This window comes from Saccopteryx bilineata, chromosome 3 (genome assembly GCF_036850765.1).
Source record: "Saccopteryx bilineata isolate mSacBil1 chromosome 3, mSacBil1_pri_phased_curated, whole genome shotgun sequence".
Taxonomy (NCBI): domain Eukaryota; kingdom Metazoa; phylum Chordata; class Mammalia; order Chiroptera; family Emballonuridae; genus Saccopteryx; species Saccopteryx bilineata.
In genome coordinates this window covers 214,426,432-214,449,059 of record NC_089492.1, presented here as the reverse complement: position 1 = coordinate 214,449,059, position 22,628 = coordinate 214,426,432, and the positions used below count along the sequence as shown (strand labels likewise).

Sequence of the window (22,628 nt, the reverse complement as noted above, 5' to 3'; positions counted from 1 at the left end):
TCAAGCCTGGATAATTTGAAGAATGACCCTAAATACAGTAAAGATGTCAGGAAGAAGTGGTTTAAGGAGAAAAATTAATTCTCCCTTATACCAGTTGAACTAAAAATGAGAAGAGTAAAGACATTAACAATTATTGAGAACCTATTATGCGCCAAGAACAGTGCTGAGCACCTTACATACACAATTTTTTATTTACTCCTCCTATAAGTTCTACAGACATACTAAATCCATATGACAAATGGTGATGCTGAAGCTCTAAGATGTTAAGGAATTTGCCAGATTTAAATCCAGATCTGACCAAATCCAAATGCATACATTAATCTATGTCTACAGTGTTATCAGCAAAAGCAGAAAATTTAAATGAAGAAATCTAAAGGGCAGGCATCAATTCATAACTATTTCAAAAAGCAAAATCGAGAAAATTTTCTTTAATCATATATGGGCATATATAATGATTGGCTAATTCAAACACTCTGTCATTGAAAGAGAAAAATACTTCCATAGACTCATTTACCTGGCCAGAGTTGAAGTAAGTAATGAAGAACTTCAATATGTTTTTTAAAATCCAAAGCACTTGCAAGTTCTTCTGAGTCAGTAAAGACTCTGTTGTTATGATTGGAAGTCTCTTGCCTCTGACTTAATAATACTGGTCCAAAGCACACGGCCAAATTCTGGCAGGTCATCTTATTCACTTCATGATAGGAAGCCACCAATTTCAAATGATCCAATAACATCTTTAGGGTTGCCTAAATTAAATTAAATTTCACTTAATACAGTTATTCAAGGGAAAATTCAAAGGCACAACTTATAGCAGAAAATGTAGATAGACATCCTGGACTTTTAAAAGGTTAGTTCGTGAACAAGCAAGACAAACAAATAACTCACAGACACAGACAATAGTGTAGTGGTTAGCAGAGGGCAGGTGGGAGGGAAAGGACTAAAGGGTAAAGGACACAAATATATGGTGACAGAAGATTTGATTTTGGGTAGTGAACACACAATGTAATATGCAAATCATGTACTATAGAATTGTACACTCAAAACCTATATAATTTTACTAACCAGTGCCACTCCAATAAATTTAAAATAAAAACTCATAAAAATAAAAATAAGAATTATTTCAAAGATTTGCTTATAAATTGGATGTTTAGAACTTGAAACATTTTATTATAGAAATGTTACACCCTTAGGTTCCAACGACATAATTTAATCCATTAAGTGGTTTTACACTCTTTATAAAATGTTCATGAATGCATACCAAGTTTCAGCTGGAATACCTACATAAATATACTATCAACAGTTTCTTCTCCTCTGTCCTCTAAAATGACTATAGCAAAAAGGATGTGATGGAAAAGGGATTAGGGTAAAAGCATTCATTTTTAAGCACAAATAAATCCTGTAGTCAAAGGTAGGATACCACCATGCTTAATTTGAAAGCTAAACATTTCAGAACGTGGTCGGGTTCTACTGTGATCTAGATTAGGAAAAACACCAATATGATTCTTAACTAATTTTCAGTAGACAAACCATGGAAAGGGAAAAGTAGTAGTTAGAAATTAAAGCAAACTTATTAAAAAAATTTTTTTTTAATCTTCAAGGAAACTAGTCTAGTAAGAAAAATTTGCTCAAAAAGTTGAATGGTTCATTAAGTTTAAGCAAATATGAAAAGAAATTATTTTTTTGAAGTAGTGGCATATAATCAATCATTTAATAAATAAAATGAGCTGTGTAATTTCTTCATAATTGTACAAAGAAATGAATTCCAACTAAAACTTTAATTTAAAAAAAATCTTTTAAATGACATATCATTTCTGGAACTAAAAGTGACCCTTAGATTTGGTCATGGAAGATCGTTAGTAACCTTGGCAAGAAGTCATCCAGAGAGAGAGGGTAGGAAGCCAGATTACAATGTGTTGAGTAATAAATGAGTGGTAAAAAGTGATGACAGCTGGAATAAATATTCTTTCAGTGTTTGGCTATGAAGGGCAGGATTAAGAGAAAATGAAAGCTGGAGAAGACTATAATTTGATATTTTAAAATCAAAATTTCTCTCTATCTCTCTTTCTCTCTCTCACACACACACACACACACTAGCATATTGGTTGAAAACATTAGATTCAATCTCAATAGAAAACCAAAATGTGTAACTTAAAATAAGAAATCATTTTGTGTATTAAATAAAATGAGTCAAAACAATGTAACTCTCTTCTCCCTTTTGAAAAGTAATATTAAAACATGTATTAAGAGCCTTACAATGCTCACATCATTTACATCAGCAATTTCACTCTGAGATTCTTATATAAATAAGTATTTCTAGCTGAAAAGAAATCTGTGAACAATTATATAGGTTCAAAACCTAAATATTATATAAAAGAAAAAAGTGATATATTATGTCAAGTCCACTCAATGGAATAGTATAGTATGGAGCCTTTTTAGCATGAGTTTTAGGGGCCAGAAAGACCGAAATTCCCATGACAGACTATTACACTCACAATAGCTATCTAGTCTTGATTTAAATCCCCTGACACTTGCATCTTCACTTACATGTAAAATAATACACAATTATACCTTGTACTGGTGAGGGAATATTCCTACCCTTTCACCTCACCCTTCTGTATCTGCTCACCTCTTAACAGCTGGTTCCTCTCCCCTCACCAAAAGGAGTAGCAATTGCTAATCTAATTGGACAGAACACAGGATGTTCAAAGAATACAGTAAACCAGTGAAGCTATTTCTATCCACTTTTTTTTTTTATTTAAAATTTTATTTATTTATTTATTTTTTCAGAGAGAGAGTCAGAGAGAGGGACAGATAGGCACAGACAGACAGGAACGGAGAGAGATGAGAAGCATCAATCATTAGTTTTTCGCTGTGACACCTTAGTTGTTCACTGACCATGGGGCTACAGCAGACCGAGTAACCCCTTGCTCAAGCCAGCGACCTTGGGTCCAAGCTGGTGAGCTTTGCTCAAACCAGATGAGCCTGTGCTCAAGCTGGTGACCTCGGGGTCTCGAACCTGGGTCCTCCGCATCCCAGTCCGATGCTCTATCTACTGCATCAGGCTAAAAATTTTTATTTATAGATCTTTGAGAAAGAGGAGAGCAGCAAAGAGAAAAAGAGGGAGAAAGAGAAAGCCTGATTTGTTATTTCACTTATTTATTGCATCTATTGGTTGATTCTTGTTTGTGCACCGCAACCTTGGCATATTGGGATGATGCTCTAGCTACCTGGCCAGGACCTCCCACCCATTGACTCTTTTTTTTATTTTAATTATTTTATTTTTTATTATTTGTTCATTTCAGAGAGGAGAGAGAGACAGAAGGTGGGAAGGAGCAGGAAGCATCAACTCCCATATGTGTCCTAACCAGGCAAGCCCAGGGTTTCAAACTGGCAACCTCAGTGTTCCAGGTTGAGGCTTTAATCCACTATGCTACCACAGATCAGGCCCATTACCTCTTGACCATTCTACCCTATATAAAAAATATAGGCAAAGCCAACCTTATCTGGACAAGCTCAATCACATGTTTTCCCCTTTTGTCCTAAAAAACAATAGCTAAAATTAGGTTAAGACTGGTTTGACACACCCAGTCATCCTTCTCTCTCTCCTGCAGGCACACTTGAAGATACTGATTTCAAGATTTAGATTGTGGAGATAGAACTAACAGGAAGAGGTAAGTAGAAAGAAAATGGTAGTGAGGGTTGCTTCAGTCTTTTTTGGGGAGAGACAGACAGACAGATGAGAGCAATGAGAAGCTCCAACTTGTAGTTGCAGCACTTTAGTAGTTCATTGATTATTTCTTTTAAGTGACTTGGCGGGGGGGGGGGGGGGTCTCCAGCAGAGCCAGTGACTCCTTGCTCAAGCCAGCAACCATGGGATCTATGATCCCACTCTCAAGCCAGTAACCCCATGCTCAAGCTGATGACTTCGGGGTTTCAAACCTGGTTCCTTAGCGACCCAGACAGATGCTCTATCCACTGCACCACCACTGGTCAGGCGGTTGCTTAAGTCTTGAGGCTAAGCCATGTATACCAAAATAGCACATTTTAAAAATACTAAAAGGAAATAAACCAAAATGTTAATTATCAAAACCTTTGGGTTTTGATCATTTTAATTTTCCATTCTTCTTTTCTGTATATTCCCAATTATTCTATAATAAACATACTATTTTAATAATAAGACTCTTTAAAAACTTATGAGAATATTTATGCCTGGGTTAAAATTATATATGGAAATAAAATTTTTTTCTAAATTTATTCTATTTAAGAAGAAGTTTCTAATTTTTTTTTTTTTTACAGGGACAGGGAGAGAGTCAGAGAGAGGGATAGACAGGAACAGAGAGAGATGAGAAGCATCAATCATCAGTTTTTCATTGCGACACCTTAGTTGTTCATTGATTGCTTTCTCATATGTGCCTTGACCACAGGCCTTCAGCAGACCGAGTAACCCCTTGCTCAAGCCAGCGACCTTGAGTCCAAGCTGGTGAGCTTTTTGCTCAAGCCAGATGAGCCCGCGCTCAAGCTGGCAACCTCGGGGTCTCGAACCTCGGTCCTCCGCATCCCAGTCCGACGCTCCATCACTGTACCACTGCCTGGTCAGGCAGAGGTTTCTAGATTTATGCTGTTTAAGAAACCATTAGTAAAAGCAGAGCTAAAACTCATGAGTGCCACAAATGTCAAAATACCTAAAAAGTTTTGCAGTTCTGGAGCTAAGTATATAATTCATTAGCTACTTTTCAGGAAAATGTATACCAATTATGCTTACCTTCTCCACATCATGCAGGCAATCCAGCAGGTCAACAGTGTACTTAGAGTCACTTGGATCATTCTCACAACCACTTGATGACATTTTCAAGGGATTTTTTGCCATTGCATCTAATACAGCCTCATAAAGCTGCTTTGTTATCAGAGGAGAAGGAAGTTCTCTTAAATAATCCTTAAGAACACCTTTAGAAAACAAACAAACCAGAGGCAATTGGCAATTGGTCTTCAAAATAAAATAAAACACTGTGGTGGTATTTGTTTTAATTTAAGTATTATTACAGCTAACTTTTAATATTCTGAAGATAATAAAAGCAATAATTTTTAAAAGTATGTCCTTGGACAGGTGGCTCAGTGGATAAACCATTGTCTTGGCACACCAAGGTCGTGGGTTCCATCCCCAGTCAAGGTACATACTAGAAGCAATCAATGAGTGCACAGTTAAATGGAACTAAGTAGAACAATGAGCTAATGCCTTTCTCTATCTCTCTCTCACATACACACATATACACTCTCAAATCAATGGAAAATTTTTAAATAAAAACAAGAAAGTATTCTAGCATTTGGTATTCTTATTAATTACCTCATTAATTGACTTTGTTTTGATAGCATGCTAAAAATGCACATATAATTTCCAATTATCGTACCTATTAGGTTTGTTGCTCAAAAGTCATTTTTGGTACATATATCCTATTGATTCTGCCCCCTCATAAAATGCTGCATGAAAATATAAATAATATATTACCATATATGCTTATGAAAGTATGTTTTATAGTACTACACTCCCCTTTATTATATAAAAATAGCATATTTGTCCTGTTACTCGCTTTTTTATTTATCATCATAGGCTTGAGATCTTTTCAGTACACAGAGAGCTTCCTCAAACATTTTATAGCCACATCGTGTTATTCCAATACACGATGTCCCACAAGCAACTGCTACAGATGGGTACTGGGGTTGTTCTACTCTTTTGTTATTCTAAAACATGCTACAGTGAATAATCTTGCACATCATTGCTTTGTATGTGTAGGATAAATCCCCAAAACAGGACTGCTAAGTAAAAAATACATTTGTAATTTTGAGGGAAAATAAGGAGCAAGGCTGTTTTCTAGGTTTGGAATTTTAGCATCTAGGACTAGGGGAATTACTTGAAAGAGGGGGAAAAAAGGAAAGCCATATTTTAAGGGGTAGAAAAGAGTTTTATTTTGAATATATTAAGCTTAAAATATCTATGAAACATTCAAAGCTGCTAGATATAAAAATCTGAGGCTCAAAGAGATGGCGGGAGACACAGATCTGAGAATGATCAACTAAAGATGATAACTGGAAGCCTGAGAATAAAGTAGGGGAGGGGAGGAGAGGGGGGGAGAAGCAATCAGTGAACAACTAACATCCGCAACTACAAGTTGGTGCTTCTCATCTCTCTCCCTCTCTCTCTCTCTCACGTGCAAAAAAAAGAGAGAGAGAGAGAGAGAAGTCAAACTATCTCTATTTACCAATGACAATCTCATATAGAAAATACTAAGGCATCTACTAAAAACTAATAAACTAAAAAGCAAGTTTAGCAAAGTACAACATCAACAGGCAAAAATCAATTGTATTTCTATACACTAAAAATGAACAATCCAAAAAGAAATAGATAATTTCATTTACAATAACATCAATAAGAGTTAAATTTGCCTGACCAGGCAGTGGCGCAGTGGATAGAGCATCAGACTGGGATGCGGAGGGCCAAGGTTTGAAACCCTGAGGTCACCGGCTTGAACGCAGGCTCATCTGACATGAGGGCAGGCTCACCAGCTTGAGTGCGAGGTGGCTGGCTTGAGCGAGGGGTCATAGACACAACCCCATGGTCACTAGCTTGAGCCCAAAGGACGCTGGCTTAAAGGCCAAGGTCGTGGGCTTGAGTTCAAGGTCATTGGCTTGAGCAACGGGTCACTCGCTCTGCTGTAGACCCCCCGGTCAAGGCACATATGAGAAAGCAATCAATGAACACCAAGGTGCCGCAACAAAGAATTGATGCTTCTCATCTCTCTCCCTTCCTGTCTGTCTGTTCCTATCTGTCCCTCTCTCTGATACTCTCTCTCTCTCAAAATTAAAGTTAAATTATAAATTTCACAAAAGAAGTATAAAACCTGTACTCTGAAAACTAAAAATCTTTATGAAAAAAAATTAAATACGATCTAAATAAATGTCATCCCATGTTAACAGATCAGAAGACAATACTGTTGACACGGCAATACTCCCCGAACTGATCACAGATTCAATGCAAAAGCTATCAAAAATTCCAGGTAGTAGCCTGACCAGGCGGTGGCGCAGTGGATAGAGCATCGGACTGGGATGCAGAGGACCCAGGTTCGAGACCCCGCGGTCACCAGCTTGAGTACAAGCTCATCTGGGTTGAGCCAAAAAAAAAAAAAAAAAAAAAAGAGCTCACCAGCTCAGACCCAAGGTCGCTGGCGCAAGCAAGGGGTCACTTGGTCTGCTGAAGGCCCGCAGTCAAGGCACATATGAGAAAGCAATCAATGAACAACTAAGGTGTCGCAACGAGAGAAACTGATGATTGATGCTTCTCATCTCTCTCCATTCCTGTCTGTCTGTCCCTATCTATCCCTCTCTCTGACTCTCTCCTCTGTCCCTGTAAAAAAAAAAAAAACAAAAAAAAAAAACTCCAGGTAGCTTTTCAAAGAAATTTACAAGTTAATTCTAAAATTCATATGGAAATGTAAGATACCCAAAATAGTAAAAAAAATCTTTAAAAAAAACACTAGAGGATTAATATCCCCCATTTTCAAAACTTACTACAAAGTTTCAGTAATCAAAATAGTGTGGTAATGGCATAAAGACAGACATATAGGTCAATGAAATAGAATTTAGTGTTCAGAAATACAACTGATTCTTGACAAAGTGAAAAAAATTCAATGGGGAAAGAATGGTCTTTTAACAAATGGATTCTGAATTGGTGATTTGTATGTTAAAATCACTTAAAATGATGGCAAGACTTTGCTTGGAAATATACTGCTCACAAAAATTATGGGGTATTTCAAAATGAATATGAAGTGATAAAAAAGTAGTTGATTTTTTATATTAAACAAGAACATCAGACAAGTCAAAGAAAGTTGTTCAATTATGCAAATGAGATGCAAAACCAACTTTTATTTCATTGGTGAAAATGCACTATACAAAAGGCTGAGAGTATTGGAATATCTGCATGTTCCCTGATTCCCTAATTTTTGTGAGCAGTGTATAACAATAGGCAAGATTATCAAAGTCCTTACTGAATAAATAGGAATGCCCGAAAGTACTGTGGATGATGTTAAATAAGAAAGGTTAAGGTGATAAAGGAATGTGCCGTGAGTCCCAAGAGCCTTATTCTCCAAGAGAGCTTAAATTTCTATTCAACAATGAAAGGTAATAATCTGCAAATAACACTGGGAACCAAGAGAATATTAATCCAACTTCTCTGACATAATGAATATATGACATATATAAAGTGCTTGACATTTCATAACAATACATTTAGATGTGTAATGATGATAATGATAAAACATTTTGTAAACAGTAAGCACTCAATAATTATTTATTCTCATTCCTTAATGTATAATACTGTGTGACCTTTACTAACATCATTAGTGTTGAAGTCTAAACCTACCTACAATGAAAAGCAATACTCTTGTAAAGAAAACAACTGAGTTACAAATTAATGGAAATAAATTTTCTGTAGCTGCCAAATAGAGACTACTAACCCTCTAGGGCATAATTTAAAAAACAAAAAAGATTCCATGTGTGTCCCTTGACAAAACAAGACTTGCTAGCTTTAACATAACTCAATATGCCTTGGTAGTTTGAGACTTGCCCTACAATGCAATTATATTAAATTAAAACCTAAATGATCGCCAGGAAATATAACTTTATAACTTAGTGAGACATATACTTCAAATATCATTGTCCTTTATATAGCTAATATATTAAAGTCATTAATATAAATGGAATTTTAAGTTAATCCAAGTTCAAGATTACTTCACTATAATTTCAGCACTTGAAGTATGCTCAATGCACATCATGTTCAATGAATTAAAAGTTACAGTTCCTTGTCTATAAGCAGACAAAGGTTTCATAGAAAAATTATCAAAATATTTTATAAAATGACACAGAGAAGAGGTATGTATATATGTTGTGACATATACAGTATAATTAGCTATATGGCCTTACCCCAAAACCTAAGTGACAGGAGCATTTTAAGTCACAGTAACTTCTTACTCTCTTTCAAACTCTCTGGGGACATAAAAACCTTAAGATATTAAGTTTGTGGTGACAGTTAATGCTATCTGAACTACTTAAGGGAGACTTGGAGGAAACTTATGATGAAGTTTGTTTAGTGCAACACAGTAAATCCTTTATCATATACTTGAAAATGCAGGCATTCTAGGTAAAGAAATAAATGGTTCTCACTACATCTTTGAAGCTGCTCTGTAACAGAAACTATGAAAACATATGCATCTCACTTTCATTCAGGCACAAAAACTACACAGGAAAATTCTGTGGTGGGATATAGGTTATTCTCATACTAAAAAAAAAAAAGGCATTCTAATCACTAAAAGTACTTTTACCTCTTAGAAGCTGGTTTGTAGTACATCTGTTTTATTCACTGTTGATCACAAAATTCACCCTGTTCTCTGCCAAGAAATCTGGCCCTACATCTTCCAATGGTTAACTCCTTATCATAGATCTCAACTCAAAATGCACATCTTAGAAAGACTTTCTTCTCTGACCATCTTAGTACAGGAGTCACAAGCTAATTACTACCTCCAATCAATCAGTATCATGCCTGTTGCCCTACTTATCACTGATAAGTTACTGTATCTTACTTGACATTGGCTTGATTACTGACTTTCTCCTCCCACTAAGGCACTGCTCATCTTGTTCATTTGTCCCGGGTGCCTAGAAGAGTGCCTGGCATATAGTAAATGTTCAATAAATAATTAGTACATAAACTAATTAATATACAGATGAGGAAGGGTAAGTGGACTCAAGTTATCCCCATGCACAGGCTTCCCCTCCCTCCTTCGGGGTGCTCGCTGTACTTTCCACTGCCACCACCATGAAGCACCCCAGGAATAGAGAGCGTCAGGTTTAAAACTCCAGTTCTGATTTGAAGAAAAAAACAAAAAATAATCTCTCAGGTTTTACTCTTGAGCACTGTAACACAAGAAAAACCATTTTTTAAAGTTTTTTTCCCCCAAATACACTAGAATAACAACAAAAAGGACTCATTATAGAATTATAAATATTCTCAGAGTTGGTGATTAGCACTCTCCTTACCTTTCTTTCAGCTTTCCTGGTTATCTATATGTCCCTATGGAAGTGTTATTATAAAACCTACTACATGGAAACTCGCATCTAACTAACTTGGAAGGAATAAAGAGAGGGAGGAAAGGAGGGGAAGAGGGAGGGGAGGGGAGGAGGGAGGAAGGAGAGGGGAGGATAAGAAAAGAAGGGGAGAGAGAAAAGGGAGAAAAGAAAAAGGATAAAAAGTCAGGAAAGTAAGGAAGGAGAGAGGGAAGGGAGAAAGAAGAGGAGGGGAGAAGAGGGAAAAGGAAGGGAGGGGAGGAGAGGGTGAAGAGGGGAGGGGAGGGGAGGATGAAGAGGGGAGGGGAAGGAAGGATGAAGAGGGGAGGGGAGGGGAGGGTGAAGAGGGGAGGGGAGGGGAGGGTGAAGAGGGGAGGGGAGAGGAAGGTGAAGAGGGGAGGGGAGGGGAGGATGAAGAGGGGAGGGGAGGGGAAGGTGAAGAGGGGAGGGGAGGGGAAGGTGAAGAGGGGAGGGGAGGATGAAGAGGGGAGGGGAGGAGAGGGTGAAGAGGGGAGGGGAGGGGAGGGTGAAGAGGGGAGGGGAGGAGAAGGTGAAGAGGGGAGGGGAGGAGAAGGTGAAGAGGGGAGGGGAGGGGAAGGGGAAGAGGGGAGGGGAGGATGAAGAGGGGAGGGGAGGAGAGGGTGAAGAGGGGAGGGGAGGGGAGGGTGAAGAGGGGAGGGGAGGGGAAGGTGAAGAGGGGAGGGGAGGGGAGGGGCCAGGTTCTAACTCTCCCGATCCTCATTGCCAGTCTGGGTTCCAGTGGGAGAGAGCATCCCAGCCATCTTTCATCACTGACAAAGTTAGTATGTTCCTCTTTAGCAAGTGCTACAAGTTATATAGTTTCCCATCTCCAAATTTTTGCTAATAGACTGCCTTCCCCTAACCTTTGCCTGGCTAAGTCCAGCTCACCTTTTAAAAGTTAGCTGAGAAGTCACTTTTCCCAGGAAGTTGTCCCTAATTTTCCCAGAATAAGTTAAGACTTCAGAACAAAACCAAATTAAATTTAGGCTAAAACATAGTTTCAGTTCTCTTTCCTGAAGATGAAGTCTTTCCACAATGTGCACATAAAATAAAGTCTATTTATTACCTGTTATTACATTTATATCTGGGTACTGGTTTTCACACAGAACAACAGCTTTGCTATCCCTCTCAAAAGCCTCTCGAAGTTCTTTCTTGACTGCTGCCGAACCACACAATCGGTACAGGCCTACTACCTAGAAATGAAATGACGGCCATATTGTGGTAAACTTGATAAAGAGAAAATATAATAGTACAGTATGTATAAGTTACATGAGCTTGGCAATCAAATATGTTCTGATGGCATGAAATTAAAAATACTTCAACACAGCTTTTAAAATTTCACCATAGACTATATGATTAGTTTAAAAAAACATTCTATTCTTTCATTTAAATCCAAACAAGAGACTATAATTTTGTAGTGTTGCTTATCATATTTTTTTCTTTTCTTTTTTTTTTTAGAGAAAGAGGGAGGGAGACAGAGATACACAGAGAAAGAAATATTGATCTGTTGTTCCACTTATTCATACCATCATTGGTTGATTCCTGTATGTGCCCTGACTGGGGATGGAACCTACAGCTTTGGCATATCAGGGCAATGCCCTAACCAACTGAGCTACCCAGCCAGGGCCTAGTGTTGACTATCTCACCTTAAGCAGAGATACAATCCACTCCCGTTAGTTTTATATTCTCAACCAATACCTATCTCCATGCCAAGATTATCCTTTGACATCTTTTGCTGTAGACTGAAATAATACAGAACAGGGGTTAAATAAGGGTTTTGAATTCATACAGCCTCACTCTACCACTCCTTCCTTGGTGAGTCTGGGCAAGTGATTTAATCTCTTTAAAACTCAGTTTATTTACCCATTTAAAAAAAGTATATTTCATTGAAATAAGGCTCCAACATACTGTTTGTATAAAATTATCATTTCAGAAAAAAAAAATCTCAGGAATAAGAATAATCTAGGGTTTTTTTAACTTATCAAATTAATTGATTATAAAGTGATGGCAGAAATTCAATTAATATATTAAAGGTAAAATAGAACCTCCAGTTCAAAAGATGCACAGCTACCACTCATCCTCCCCACAACTAACATTCAAACACTGTTAGCCCATACAGGTTCTAATACAGGAAGTCTTAAGAAGAGCAGTATAAATTCACTGACAAAAAAATCAACATGATAACTAAAGAGAAAGCATTGCCTGATTAAGCAATCAAACTTTTGAAAAGAATAAATCTTCACGAAAATTAAGGAACATAAGTGGTTGGTACCTATACTTCCACATCAAAGACTACTTACATAGCAAGTTCAACCACCTTGGAATTAAGAAAGTTATGGAGAAAGAAATTATATCAAGGCAGAAATAAAGTAAAATCAATCAAGGGAACCCCCAAGAATCTGAACTAGGAAGCACTTTAAAATGTTAAAATGATCTAAAGAAAGGAGTACACAAATGAAATTTCCAGGTTTACTTATGACACTAACCTCTTCCGAGTAATTAAATAAGTGATAGAATACACTGCAGAAGGTGGGTCTCAATATAAGAGTGTCAGTTATGGTTACAGAGAAATGTTACCCAAAATATTTGAGATGATAATCTATTAAGTATTTGAAAGACAGTAAGGAACTTATAACTATTTTTTTTTTTTACAGAGACAGAGAGTTAGAGAGAGGGACAGATAGTGGCAGACAGACACAAAGGGAGAGAGATGAGAAGCATCAATTCTTCATTGCTACTTAGGTATTTATTGATTGCATTCTCATATGTGCCTTGACCATGGGGCTACAGACGAGTGAGTGATCCCTTGCTCAAGCCAGCGACCTTGGGCTCAAACCAGCAACCCTGGGCTTCAAGCCAGCGACCTTTGGGTTGAAGTGAGCAACCTTTGGGCTCAAGCCAACGATCATGGGTTCATGTCTATGATCCCACACTCAAGCCAGCGACCCCTGCGCTCAAACTGGTGAGCTCAGGTTCAAGCCAGATGAGCGCACGCTCAAGCCAGCAACCTCAGGGTTTTGAACCTAGGCCCTCTGAGTCCCAGTCTGATGCTCTATCCACTGCACTACCGCCTGGTCAGGCCTTACAACTATTTCTAAGAGAAAGTAATACAAGGTGCTGTTATATTCAAAAGGATCAATATAATATGGGAAACCAAGTACTGTACTGGGAAGAAAATTCAAATTTCCTAATCTTATCCACATTCATAGTACATTCACATTGAGAATAGCATGTGCTATACTGGTCACATCATTGCAAGAAAGACATGGTAGAACTGTAGATGGTCCAGAAAATGAAACTAAAATATTAAAAAGACTCAAAGGAGCCCTGGCCAGATCGCTCAGTTGGTTAGAGCATCGTCCCGAAGCACAGAGGTTGCCAGTTCAATCCCAGTCAGGGCACACAGGAACAGCTTAATGTTCCTGTCTCTCTCTCTCCCCCCCTTCTTTTCTTGATGAAATAAATGAAAAACTCAAAGAAAAAAAAAAGAATCAAAGGAAATGCCATCACATTAGAAGAAACTAACTTGAGCAGAGCCCTTCTTGTGTAGGCACAAGTATCACAAAATCCCATAAAGATGCATCCCCTTGAACTTGAGGAGATGAACCTAGAACAAATTAAAGAAAGTAATACTTCAACAGTAAGTAATACATTAAAGGAACATGTTATCCCAAAAGCTAAAATCATAAACATAATTTTTAAAGGTGAATAAAGGGGGAAAATCTAATATAGATTATTTCAAGAAAAAGATATTTTACAGAAGCTGACATTTTAAAAAAATATTTTATTTACTCATTGGGCGGGAGAGGGGAAGGAACAAGAAACATCAGCTCCCATATGTGCCTTGACCAGGCAGCCTGAGGTTTCAAACCAGCGACCTTAGAGTTCCAGGTCGATGCTTTATCCACAGGTCAGACCAAAAGATGACTTTAAAATTTTTTTTTACTGATTTGAAAGAGACAGAGAGACAGAGAGAGGAAGGGGGGGGGAGGTGTGAGATAAGAAACATTAACTCATAGTTGCTTCACTCTAGTTGTTCATTGATTAACTCTCATGTGTTCCTTGACTGGGGGCTCCAGCTGAGCCAGTGATCATCAACATGATCCCAGGGTCACTGTCTTGAATAAGGGACACGGGCTTAGCTTGAGTCCCACCTCTTCCCATCAAGGCACATACGATACACAATAAATGAACAACTACAGTGATACAACTACAAGTTGATGCTTCTCATCTCTACCTTCCTCTTTCTCTTTCAAGAAAAAAAAAACACTTGAAGTACATGCTTAATGCCTCTATCAGAGACAGATGATATTCTAGATGGACCATGAGTATGATTTCTAGAGTCATTTTTTTTCTGCTTTCCCACTGGAAGCAAGAGATGGGTGATAGTATAGCCTTCAAAGCATAGTTTATGGAAAATGCCATAGAAGACTATTTTTGCATGACTATCAAAACCTAAAGTTAAACAAAATTTAAACAGTATGCCACTCTGTAAAATGCAGACAAAATAAACCTCTTTTGGAAGGAGGAGCATGAGAAGAATTAAAAGAGACAAAAAAAATGGGTGTTTAAAAAGTATAGTTCCAAATGTACAACTGTAAAATTTACTGTTTGATTCATAGAAAAAAAATATTTTTTTAAACAGAATCAGAGAGAGGAATAGACAGGGACAGGCAGACAGGAACAGAGAGAGATGAGAAGCATCAATCATTAGGTTTTCGTTGCAACATCTTAGTTGTTCATTGATTGCTTTCTCATATGTGCCTTGACCGCGGGCGTTCAGCAGACCGAGTAAACCATTGCTCGAGCCAGCGACCTTGGGTCCAAGCTGGTGAGCTTTGCTCAAACCAGATGAGCCCGTGCTCAAGCTGGCGACCTCGGGGTCTCAAACCTCGGTCCTCTGCTCTATCCACTGCGCCACCACCTGGTCAGGCAGAAAATAATTCTTTACCAAAATAAATCTAAGTTTTAATTATAGAAATAAAAGGCATTGCTGAAAATGCTTTCTTGGCATTTAAAATAAGTTACAACAGTCTTATTTACCTGCTCTTTATAGAATATTTCAGAAAATAAACTATAAAAGTACAGTGCTATTTGAATTACTTACTTTAATACTCAATTATAAAAGTTTCTGTTTAATAATTAGCTTTAAAATCTGCCTAATCTCTCTGAACACTCTACATGTTGTCTGAAAAAAATAAATAAATAAAGGAAAAACAGAGAAACTTAAGAAAAAAGTAACTGGACCAAAAATTGGATTAGAAACTAAAAGCTTCACTCTCACATCAACAGCATAAACTCAACCTGATATATCCTATAGCTGAGAAGAGGTTTCAGAAGTGCATGTGGCCTGACCTGTGGTGGCTCAGTGGATAAAGCGTCGACCTGGAAACACTGAGGTTGCCAGTTCAAAACCCTAGGCTTGCCTGGTCAAAGCACATATGGGAGTTGATGCTTCCTGCTCCTTCCTCCTTCTCTCTTTCTCTCCTCTCTAAAAATGGATTTAAAAAAAAAAAGTACATGTGTCCTACCTATCAGCTGCAGGAAGCCACTGCATCTATTTTTGCAGATACAAGCAAATAAGATGCACAGAGAGTAAATGACTTGCCCAACATCACACAACTATTAATGAAGAAGAAACCAGAATACAAGTTTCCTGAATCTTCATACAAAACTCCACTAACTTATGCTGTTTCTATATTTTTTGTAAATTCAGAGTAGATTATTTTCAACTCCTTTCTTTGTATAAAGAAACCATATTTCAGACTTTGTGATATTTACCCTTGATATTTTTAATCAATGTTATAAATTCTGATAGGATCAAATAAAAATGCCTCATATTGCTATTTAGGCTTAATTTATGTTGCAAAAATGAATATAAACAATTTCTTATACCTCAGAATAATCTCCTCAGTGATATGCTGTTTCTCATTGTCACAGTCTACATGTATTTTTTTTTAAGATTTTATTTATTGATTTTATGGTGGGGTGGGGAGCATCATGAGAAGTATCAACTCATAATTGGTTCACTTTAGTTGTTTCTTGATTGTTATATGTGCCTTGACCGGGCAAGCACAGGGTTTTGAACCAGCAACCTCAGTATTCCAGGTTGAACGCTTCATCCACTGTGCCACCACAGGTCAGGCAGTCTACATGTATTAATAAAAATAAAAAAAATAAGTTCTAGGGTTATAGATTCACTATTGGAACTCTCTACCTTAGGAATTCAAACCATGAAGAAATATTACTTAAATTAATTAATTATTTGCCTAGGTTATCAGCTCTGGCTTATCCTAGGAATGCCACTGTAAAGTAATCTTGATCTCTAGGTATAAGGCCCATCAGCTCTGTATTACAACATAAAATGTAGAACCATCTAGTATGCTCTCAATCATTGACAACAGGGTTAAGGTATGAATTATACCCTAAAACAGCAATATAATAAAAATAAAGAGAAATATCTAAATTAGATTTTTAACTTTTAATTCCTTCCCTGAAGAATTATTATAAATTTAATTAACTGATTAATTCATTAAGATAGATGATAGGTAGATAGATAGATAAATGGAGGGGTAGTAGAGAAACAGAGTGAAATAATACCTGGCAGCCTCTCTTTACAATTTCCATAATACATTTCTGTATCAGGAGTGGCACCATCAATCCTGTATTTTCTTTCTCTACAACTTTTCGAATATCAACACCAAACATTACTGGTTCTCGATTTATATCTAGTCCATGAAGAGAATTCTCCCATTGTTCCAAAAGAGTCACTTTCACATAAATAAGGCCTCTAGGTTCAAGTTTGACCGCCAGTTGATGTGTCTTTGTCACTCTGAATAAGGTGGGGAGAACAACAGTTCCATGACAACACACTCGATTTTTTCTTGGAGTGGGCTCCCAACTGAATACTACTAATTTCAAATGCTGAGCATTCTCAATTTCTATGTTGAAAGTGTGATCCATGTCTAAAAATGTCGTCCGACATGTGAGCAAAGCAGTTCTTGCTTTGTTTACTGAATCTACCTGAATTGCACAAAAGACATCTTTTGAATCTATCCGTGGTGGTTTTAAATCCTCAGCACCATAGAAATGCACACTCATGAGCCCAGATATGTACTGTGAACACTTAGGTTGATCAGAAAAGCTGTAGTGTCTAAAAGCATCAATGTCAATTTCATTCTTGCTACAGCTATTTGGAATTATTTCCTTTCCCTTTCCCACTTTGTTCTCAGATCCATGTTTGCTAGATTTAGTTATAAGTTCAGGTGAATCTCCATCACTGAGATAACCACTGTTGCAAGAATACTTAGAACTCCTGGAGGTTTTCTTCTGGTAGCTGTGCTGAGAAGATACACTGGTATCAAGATGGTACCGACTTATAACATTCCTCTTAGCAGCTGTGGTTGTATTCCCAGAAGGCAGAATAACAGTATGATGAATTTCTTGACAGTTACATTTAGACAAGGAAGGATTATTATCTAGACTGTTTACATCATTCAAGTTTCCTTTAACACTCAGTTTTCGGCTAAGTTCTGGCAACTTTTTCATCTTCATGGAAAGTTTCCTCACAGTTCGTGGAGATTTTATTTTATCCGGGAAAGACCAACTAATTGAACTGCCCTTTTTCACAGGGCTTGGAGAAGATGGTTCTATAACTCTCAACTCAGTCTTATTTGTAGCAGGTAGGATCCCAGGACCTTAAAAAAAAAAAGGTATTATAAGGTGATATGTTTTGATTCCCACTTTATATACCACCAGCTTAACAAGCTCTCATATAAACAGAAATTTTTCCCTTGTCTCATTTCAATGGGGAGATTTAGTTACAAGGTTAGGTGAATCTTCATCACCATGTTCAAGCAGAGAAACAAGTATCTCCAAACAGCTTACAGCAGCAAGAAGCATCTTATCAGCTCTTCTATTCTGCAGGTTTGAAGGAAGGGTAATTTAGGCTCCTTTCAGATCTTTTCCATTATCAAATATTTCAGTGAGTGTGTTATTTTATAACTAGGAAGAGTAGATATCAGAGGAAACTAGGAAAACTTTGTATTTTAATATATTTTAATATTTTAAAACATTTAAACATATTTCCTATTTTAATGTTTATTTAGAAATCCTACTCTAATATAAGAATGATTCCTCTAAATAATACATTTTGACCCAGTAATTCCACTTCTGGGAACATATATGAAAAGAGCTGAAACACTAATTTGAAAGAATATACACACTCCTATGTGCTTTACAGTGTTACCTTCAATAGCCAAGATTTGGAAGCAGCTCGAGTGCCCATCAGTAGATGAGTGCATAAAAGAGATGTGGTACATTTACACTGTGGACTACTACTTGGCCATAAAAAAAGAAGGAAATCTTACCTTTTAAAACAGCACAGATGGACCTGGAAAGTATTATGTTAAATGAAATAAACCAGTCAGAGAAAGATAAGTATCATATGATTTCACTTATATGTAGAATCTAATGAACAAAATAAACTAACAAACAAAAGGAAACAGACTCATAGATACAGAAAACAGACTGACAGCTATTAGAGGGGAAGTGGGCTGAGGGGCTGGGTGAAAAAGTGAAGGTAGCCTGACCAGGTTGTGGCGCAGTGGATAGAGCGTCGGACTGGGATGCAGAGGACCCAGGTTCGAGACCCCGAGGTCGCCAGCTTGAGTGCAGGCTCATCTGGTTTGAGCAAAGCTCACCAGCTTGAACCCAAGGTCGCTGGCTCCAGCAAGGGGTTACTCGGTCTGCTGAAGGCCCGCGTCAAGGCACATATGAGAAAGCAATCAATGAACAACTAAAGGTGTTGCAACGCGCAATGAAAACCTAATGATTGATGCTTTTCATCTCTCTCTGTTCCTGTCTGTCTGTCCCTGTCTATCCCTCTCTCTGACTCACTCTCTGTCTCTGTAAAAAATAAAAAAAATCTTAAAAAAAAAAAAGAGAAAGTGAATGTATTAAGCAAAAAATATCACTGGCACAGACAACAGTATGATGATTACCAGAAGGAAAGGGGGTGGGAGGAGGTAGAAGAGGGTAAGGGGAGATAAATGGTGACAGAAGGAGACTTGACTTTGGGCAGTGAACACACAATAAAATATACAGATGATGTATTATAGAACTGTACACCTGAAACCTATATAATTTTATTAACAAATGTCACCCCAATAAATTCAATTTAAAATAATTTTTAAAACATATATGTGGTAATAAGTATAGAAAGTGCTTCAGGGAGCCATAGAGTAAATCTGTTTTCTTTTTAAAAAAAATCAATTTATAATAGAAATAATCTCCTCCTAAAAAAATAAAATACTGTAAAATTTTATCACATAGCAATGCTAGTTAAAAAAATGTTAATCAAACAAGTTTTAAATCATGACAACTAAGAATATCTCCTTGTTCTAAAATTCTATTAGAACATATCAGCAATATTATATAGAATTAATCAATCAAGAGTAACTGAATATTGAGTATCAAATCTAACTGAATAATATTCAAAACTGTAAGGACACTTTCTTTTCTGTATTATTTCTATACAATAATTCCCAAGAACTTCAAAGCTCAGTCAGGGTCTTTCCTTGCAATTTCAACATATTAAACAGACAACATAGAAATATAAACAAGTTTTCTAATAAGTTTCATAAAGAGTAAAACACTGAGCCCTGGCTGGTTAGCTCAGTGGTAGAGCATCGGCCTGGTGTGCAGGAGTCCCAGGTTCGATTCCCGGCCAGGGCACACAGGGGAAGCGCCCATCTGCTTTTCCACCCCCCCCCTTCTTCCTCCTTGTCTCTCTCTTCCCTTCCCGCAGCCAAGGCTCCATTGGAGCAAAGTTTGCCCGGGCACTGAGGATGGCTTTGTGGCCTCTGCCTCAGGTGCTAGAATGTCTCTGGTCGCAACAGAGCGACGCCCCGGATGGGCAGAGCATCGCCCCCTGGTGGGCATGCCGGTGGATCCCGGTGGGGCGCATGCAGGAGTCTGTCTGACTACCTCCCCGTTTCCAACTTCAGAAAAATAAAAAAATAAAAATAAAAGAGAGTAAAACATTGAAATATTTTTAAATTTTTTCCTGTACAAAAATAGCTTTGTATTTTTCTGAATATCAAATTTCTCCAGTTTTACAATAAGTTTTAAAAAGATATAAAAAAGAACAAGTAATAATAGCCTAAACTGTACTACCAAGTGATTAACCACTGTAAATATTTTGATGAAAATAATATTAAATTTTAATATAAAATTATTAATATTTATTATTAAAAATAACATCAGCCAACACATTTTGAGCTAGATAAAATATGAAAAATTAATTTAATACTTAGTATGCACAGACCCTCATTCAATTTTCATAATAACCCTATGAGTTAAGATACCACTAGTACCACATTCTCCTCATAAGGAACCTCACGCACAGAGCTGTTAAATTTATCTAAGATACCATAGTTGGTAAGTGGCAGAACCAGAATCCAAACCTAGCCATAGCCTGGCCTGTGGTGGCACAGTGGATAGAGTACCAACCTAGAATGCGGAGGTTACTGGTTCAAACCCCTGGCCCTGCCCCGTCAAGGCACATACAACAAGCAAGCAATGAACAACTCAAGTGAAGCAACTCTTGAGTTGATACTTCTTGCTTCCCCTCTCCTGTCTCAGAAAAATCAATAAAATCTTAAAAAAAAAAAAAAAGCCTAGCCATAAGCCTTCAGAACCTATGTTCTTCAATACTATACTTTCACAGCCCCCATTCTTCTAAATATTTTTGTCCATATATACAAGGTGGGCAAAAGTAGGTTTACAGTAGTGAATACACAAAACAGAACTTATTATATTTATTAATTATTGTATTATTTTCCATATGAACAACTATAAAACTATTTTTGCCCCACCTTGTATATATTAAATTGATTTTTAAAGACTTTTCTAAAGTATTAAGAAGTTATAGTATTCTATTTAACCTTAAAACTTGCAATATCCCAGTTTTAAAAAATGAACTAATCGCCCTGGCCGGTTGGCTCAGTGGTAGAGCGTCGGCCTGGCGTGCGGGAGTCCCGGGTTCGATTCCCAGCCAGGGCACACAGGAGAAGCGCCCATCTGCCTCTCCACCCCTCCCCCTCTCCTTCCTTTCTGTCTCTCTCTTCCCCTCCTGCAGTCAAGGCTCCACTGGAGCAAAGTTTGCCCGGGTGCTGAGGATGGCTCTGTGGCCTCTGCCTCAGGTGCTAGAATGGCTCTGATTGCGGCAGAGTAACGCCCCAGATGGGCAGAGCATCGCCCCCTGGGGGGCATGTCGTGTGGATCCCGGTCGGGCACATGCGGGAGTCTGACTGCCTCCCCATTTCCAACTTCAGAAAAATACAAAAAATAAAATAAAATAAAAATGAACTAATCAATTTTATTTTTAAATTTGAACCTGGTGCTAGTAAGTTTTCAAACAAATAAAGCAAAATGAAAATATCTTCTAAAATATAATATTACATAAACTTTGTTTCATTAAAGAAATAATCAGGTATTATCCTATTTAAAATTTAAATTAACTTTTCATACTTGATCTTACCATTCCTTACAGAACCTCCTTTAGTAACACTAATATTAGAAATGAGAAAAAAAGTATTCATTTTAAAAATCAATAGATTTCTTTAAAGGATTAATATAAATTCTGCCTCCACCCTTCTTGATGTGTCCTATTGACAAAGAGAGGTTTCTTTAGAGAGAAAGGGCTATTTTAAGGATGCCTGCTGGGGTTTTCTGGTAAGCAACTAATAAGAAATGGAGTGTTTGATAAACTAAACAAAGCATCCCCTTGTACTATAAAATTGTAGTACAAGTCTGCTGGTTTACGGGTCTAAAATATTCTATAGTTAATTGTAGTCCTGCTTTAGTCTACAATCTGCCTATTCTGTCACAGCATAAAAAAGCTACCCAATATAGTAAACTGCTCTAGGCTTTATTTAATTATAAAGGAGTTCATCTAACTTTCTGACTTTTTTTACAGTACAAATATTTAATCGTGCATTAACTATTTCCTACTGAAGTCCTTAACTAATGATTAAAATAAAATGCTGTATATGCTAGCAATTTCAGTTGCAGACGAGACTAAATTTATTAAAACAAAAATGCTTTGTTTTTATAAAATCCACAAGTGGAAATATTATCAAATTCAATAGTACCTTAAAACTAAACTACAATTATATTAATCAAATCACAGACCAGCAATAAGGGCAAAATAGAAAATGAAAATATTTAAATATAAATGTATGAACCAGGCTAGAATCAGGTGAAACTGGCACATCCCTTCGGGGCCTAGAACGGTAACTGGCACACAGCAGAAACTCACTTTAATCAACCAACCAGTTGTTAGTTGCCTGTAAACTGGTAAACTTTAAGGAATTTTAATATAGGAATTACCTACAGTAGTTACCAACCAGAAAGAACCAGTAATGATACCAGTAATCAATCCTAATGAAGCAAAAGGGACCATGATGAAAATCACTGCAAAAGTAATGGAAACCATC

General features: G+C 37.2%; 1 protein-coding gene across 2 annotated transcripts in view; it reads right to left on the bottom strand.

Moving 5' to 3' along the window:
- SYDE2 (synapse defective Rho GTPase homolog 2) overlaps positions 1-22,628 on the bottom strand; it is a 46,846-nt gene that overhangs the window by 8,654 nt on the left and 15,564 nt on the right. For both annotated transcript variants that reach the window (XM_066268763.1, XM_066268764.1), the window contains exons 3-6: positions 16,729-17,825; positions 11,195-11,321; positions 4,763-4,944; positions 515-746 (exon numbers count right to left, since the gene is read on the bottom strand). In XM_066268763.1, the coding sequence (XP_066124860.1) occupies positions 515-746; positions 4,763-4,944; positions 11,195-11,321; positions 16,729-17,825 (1,638 nt within the window). The remainder of the gene's footprint in view (positions 1-514; positions 747-4,762; positions 4,945-11,194; positions 11,322-16,728; positions 17,826-22,628) is intronic.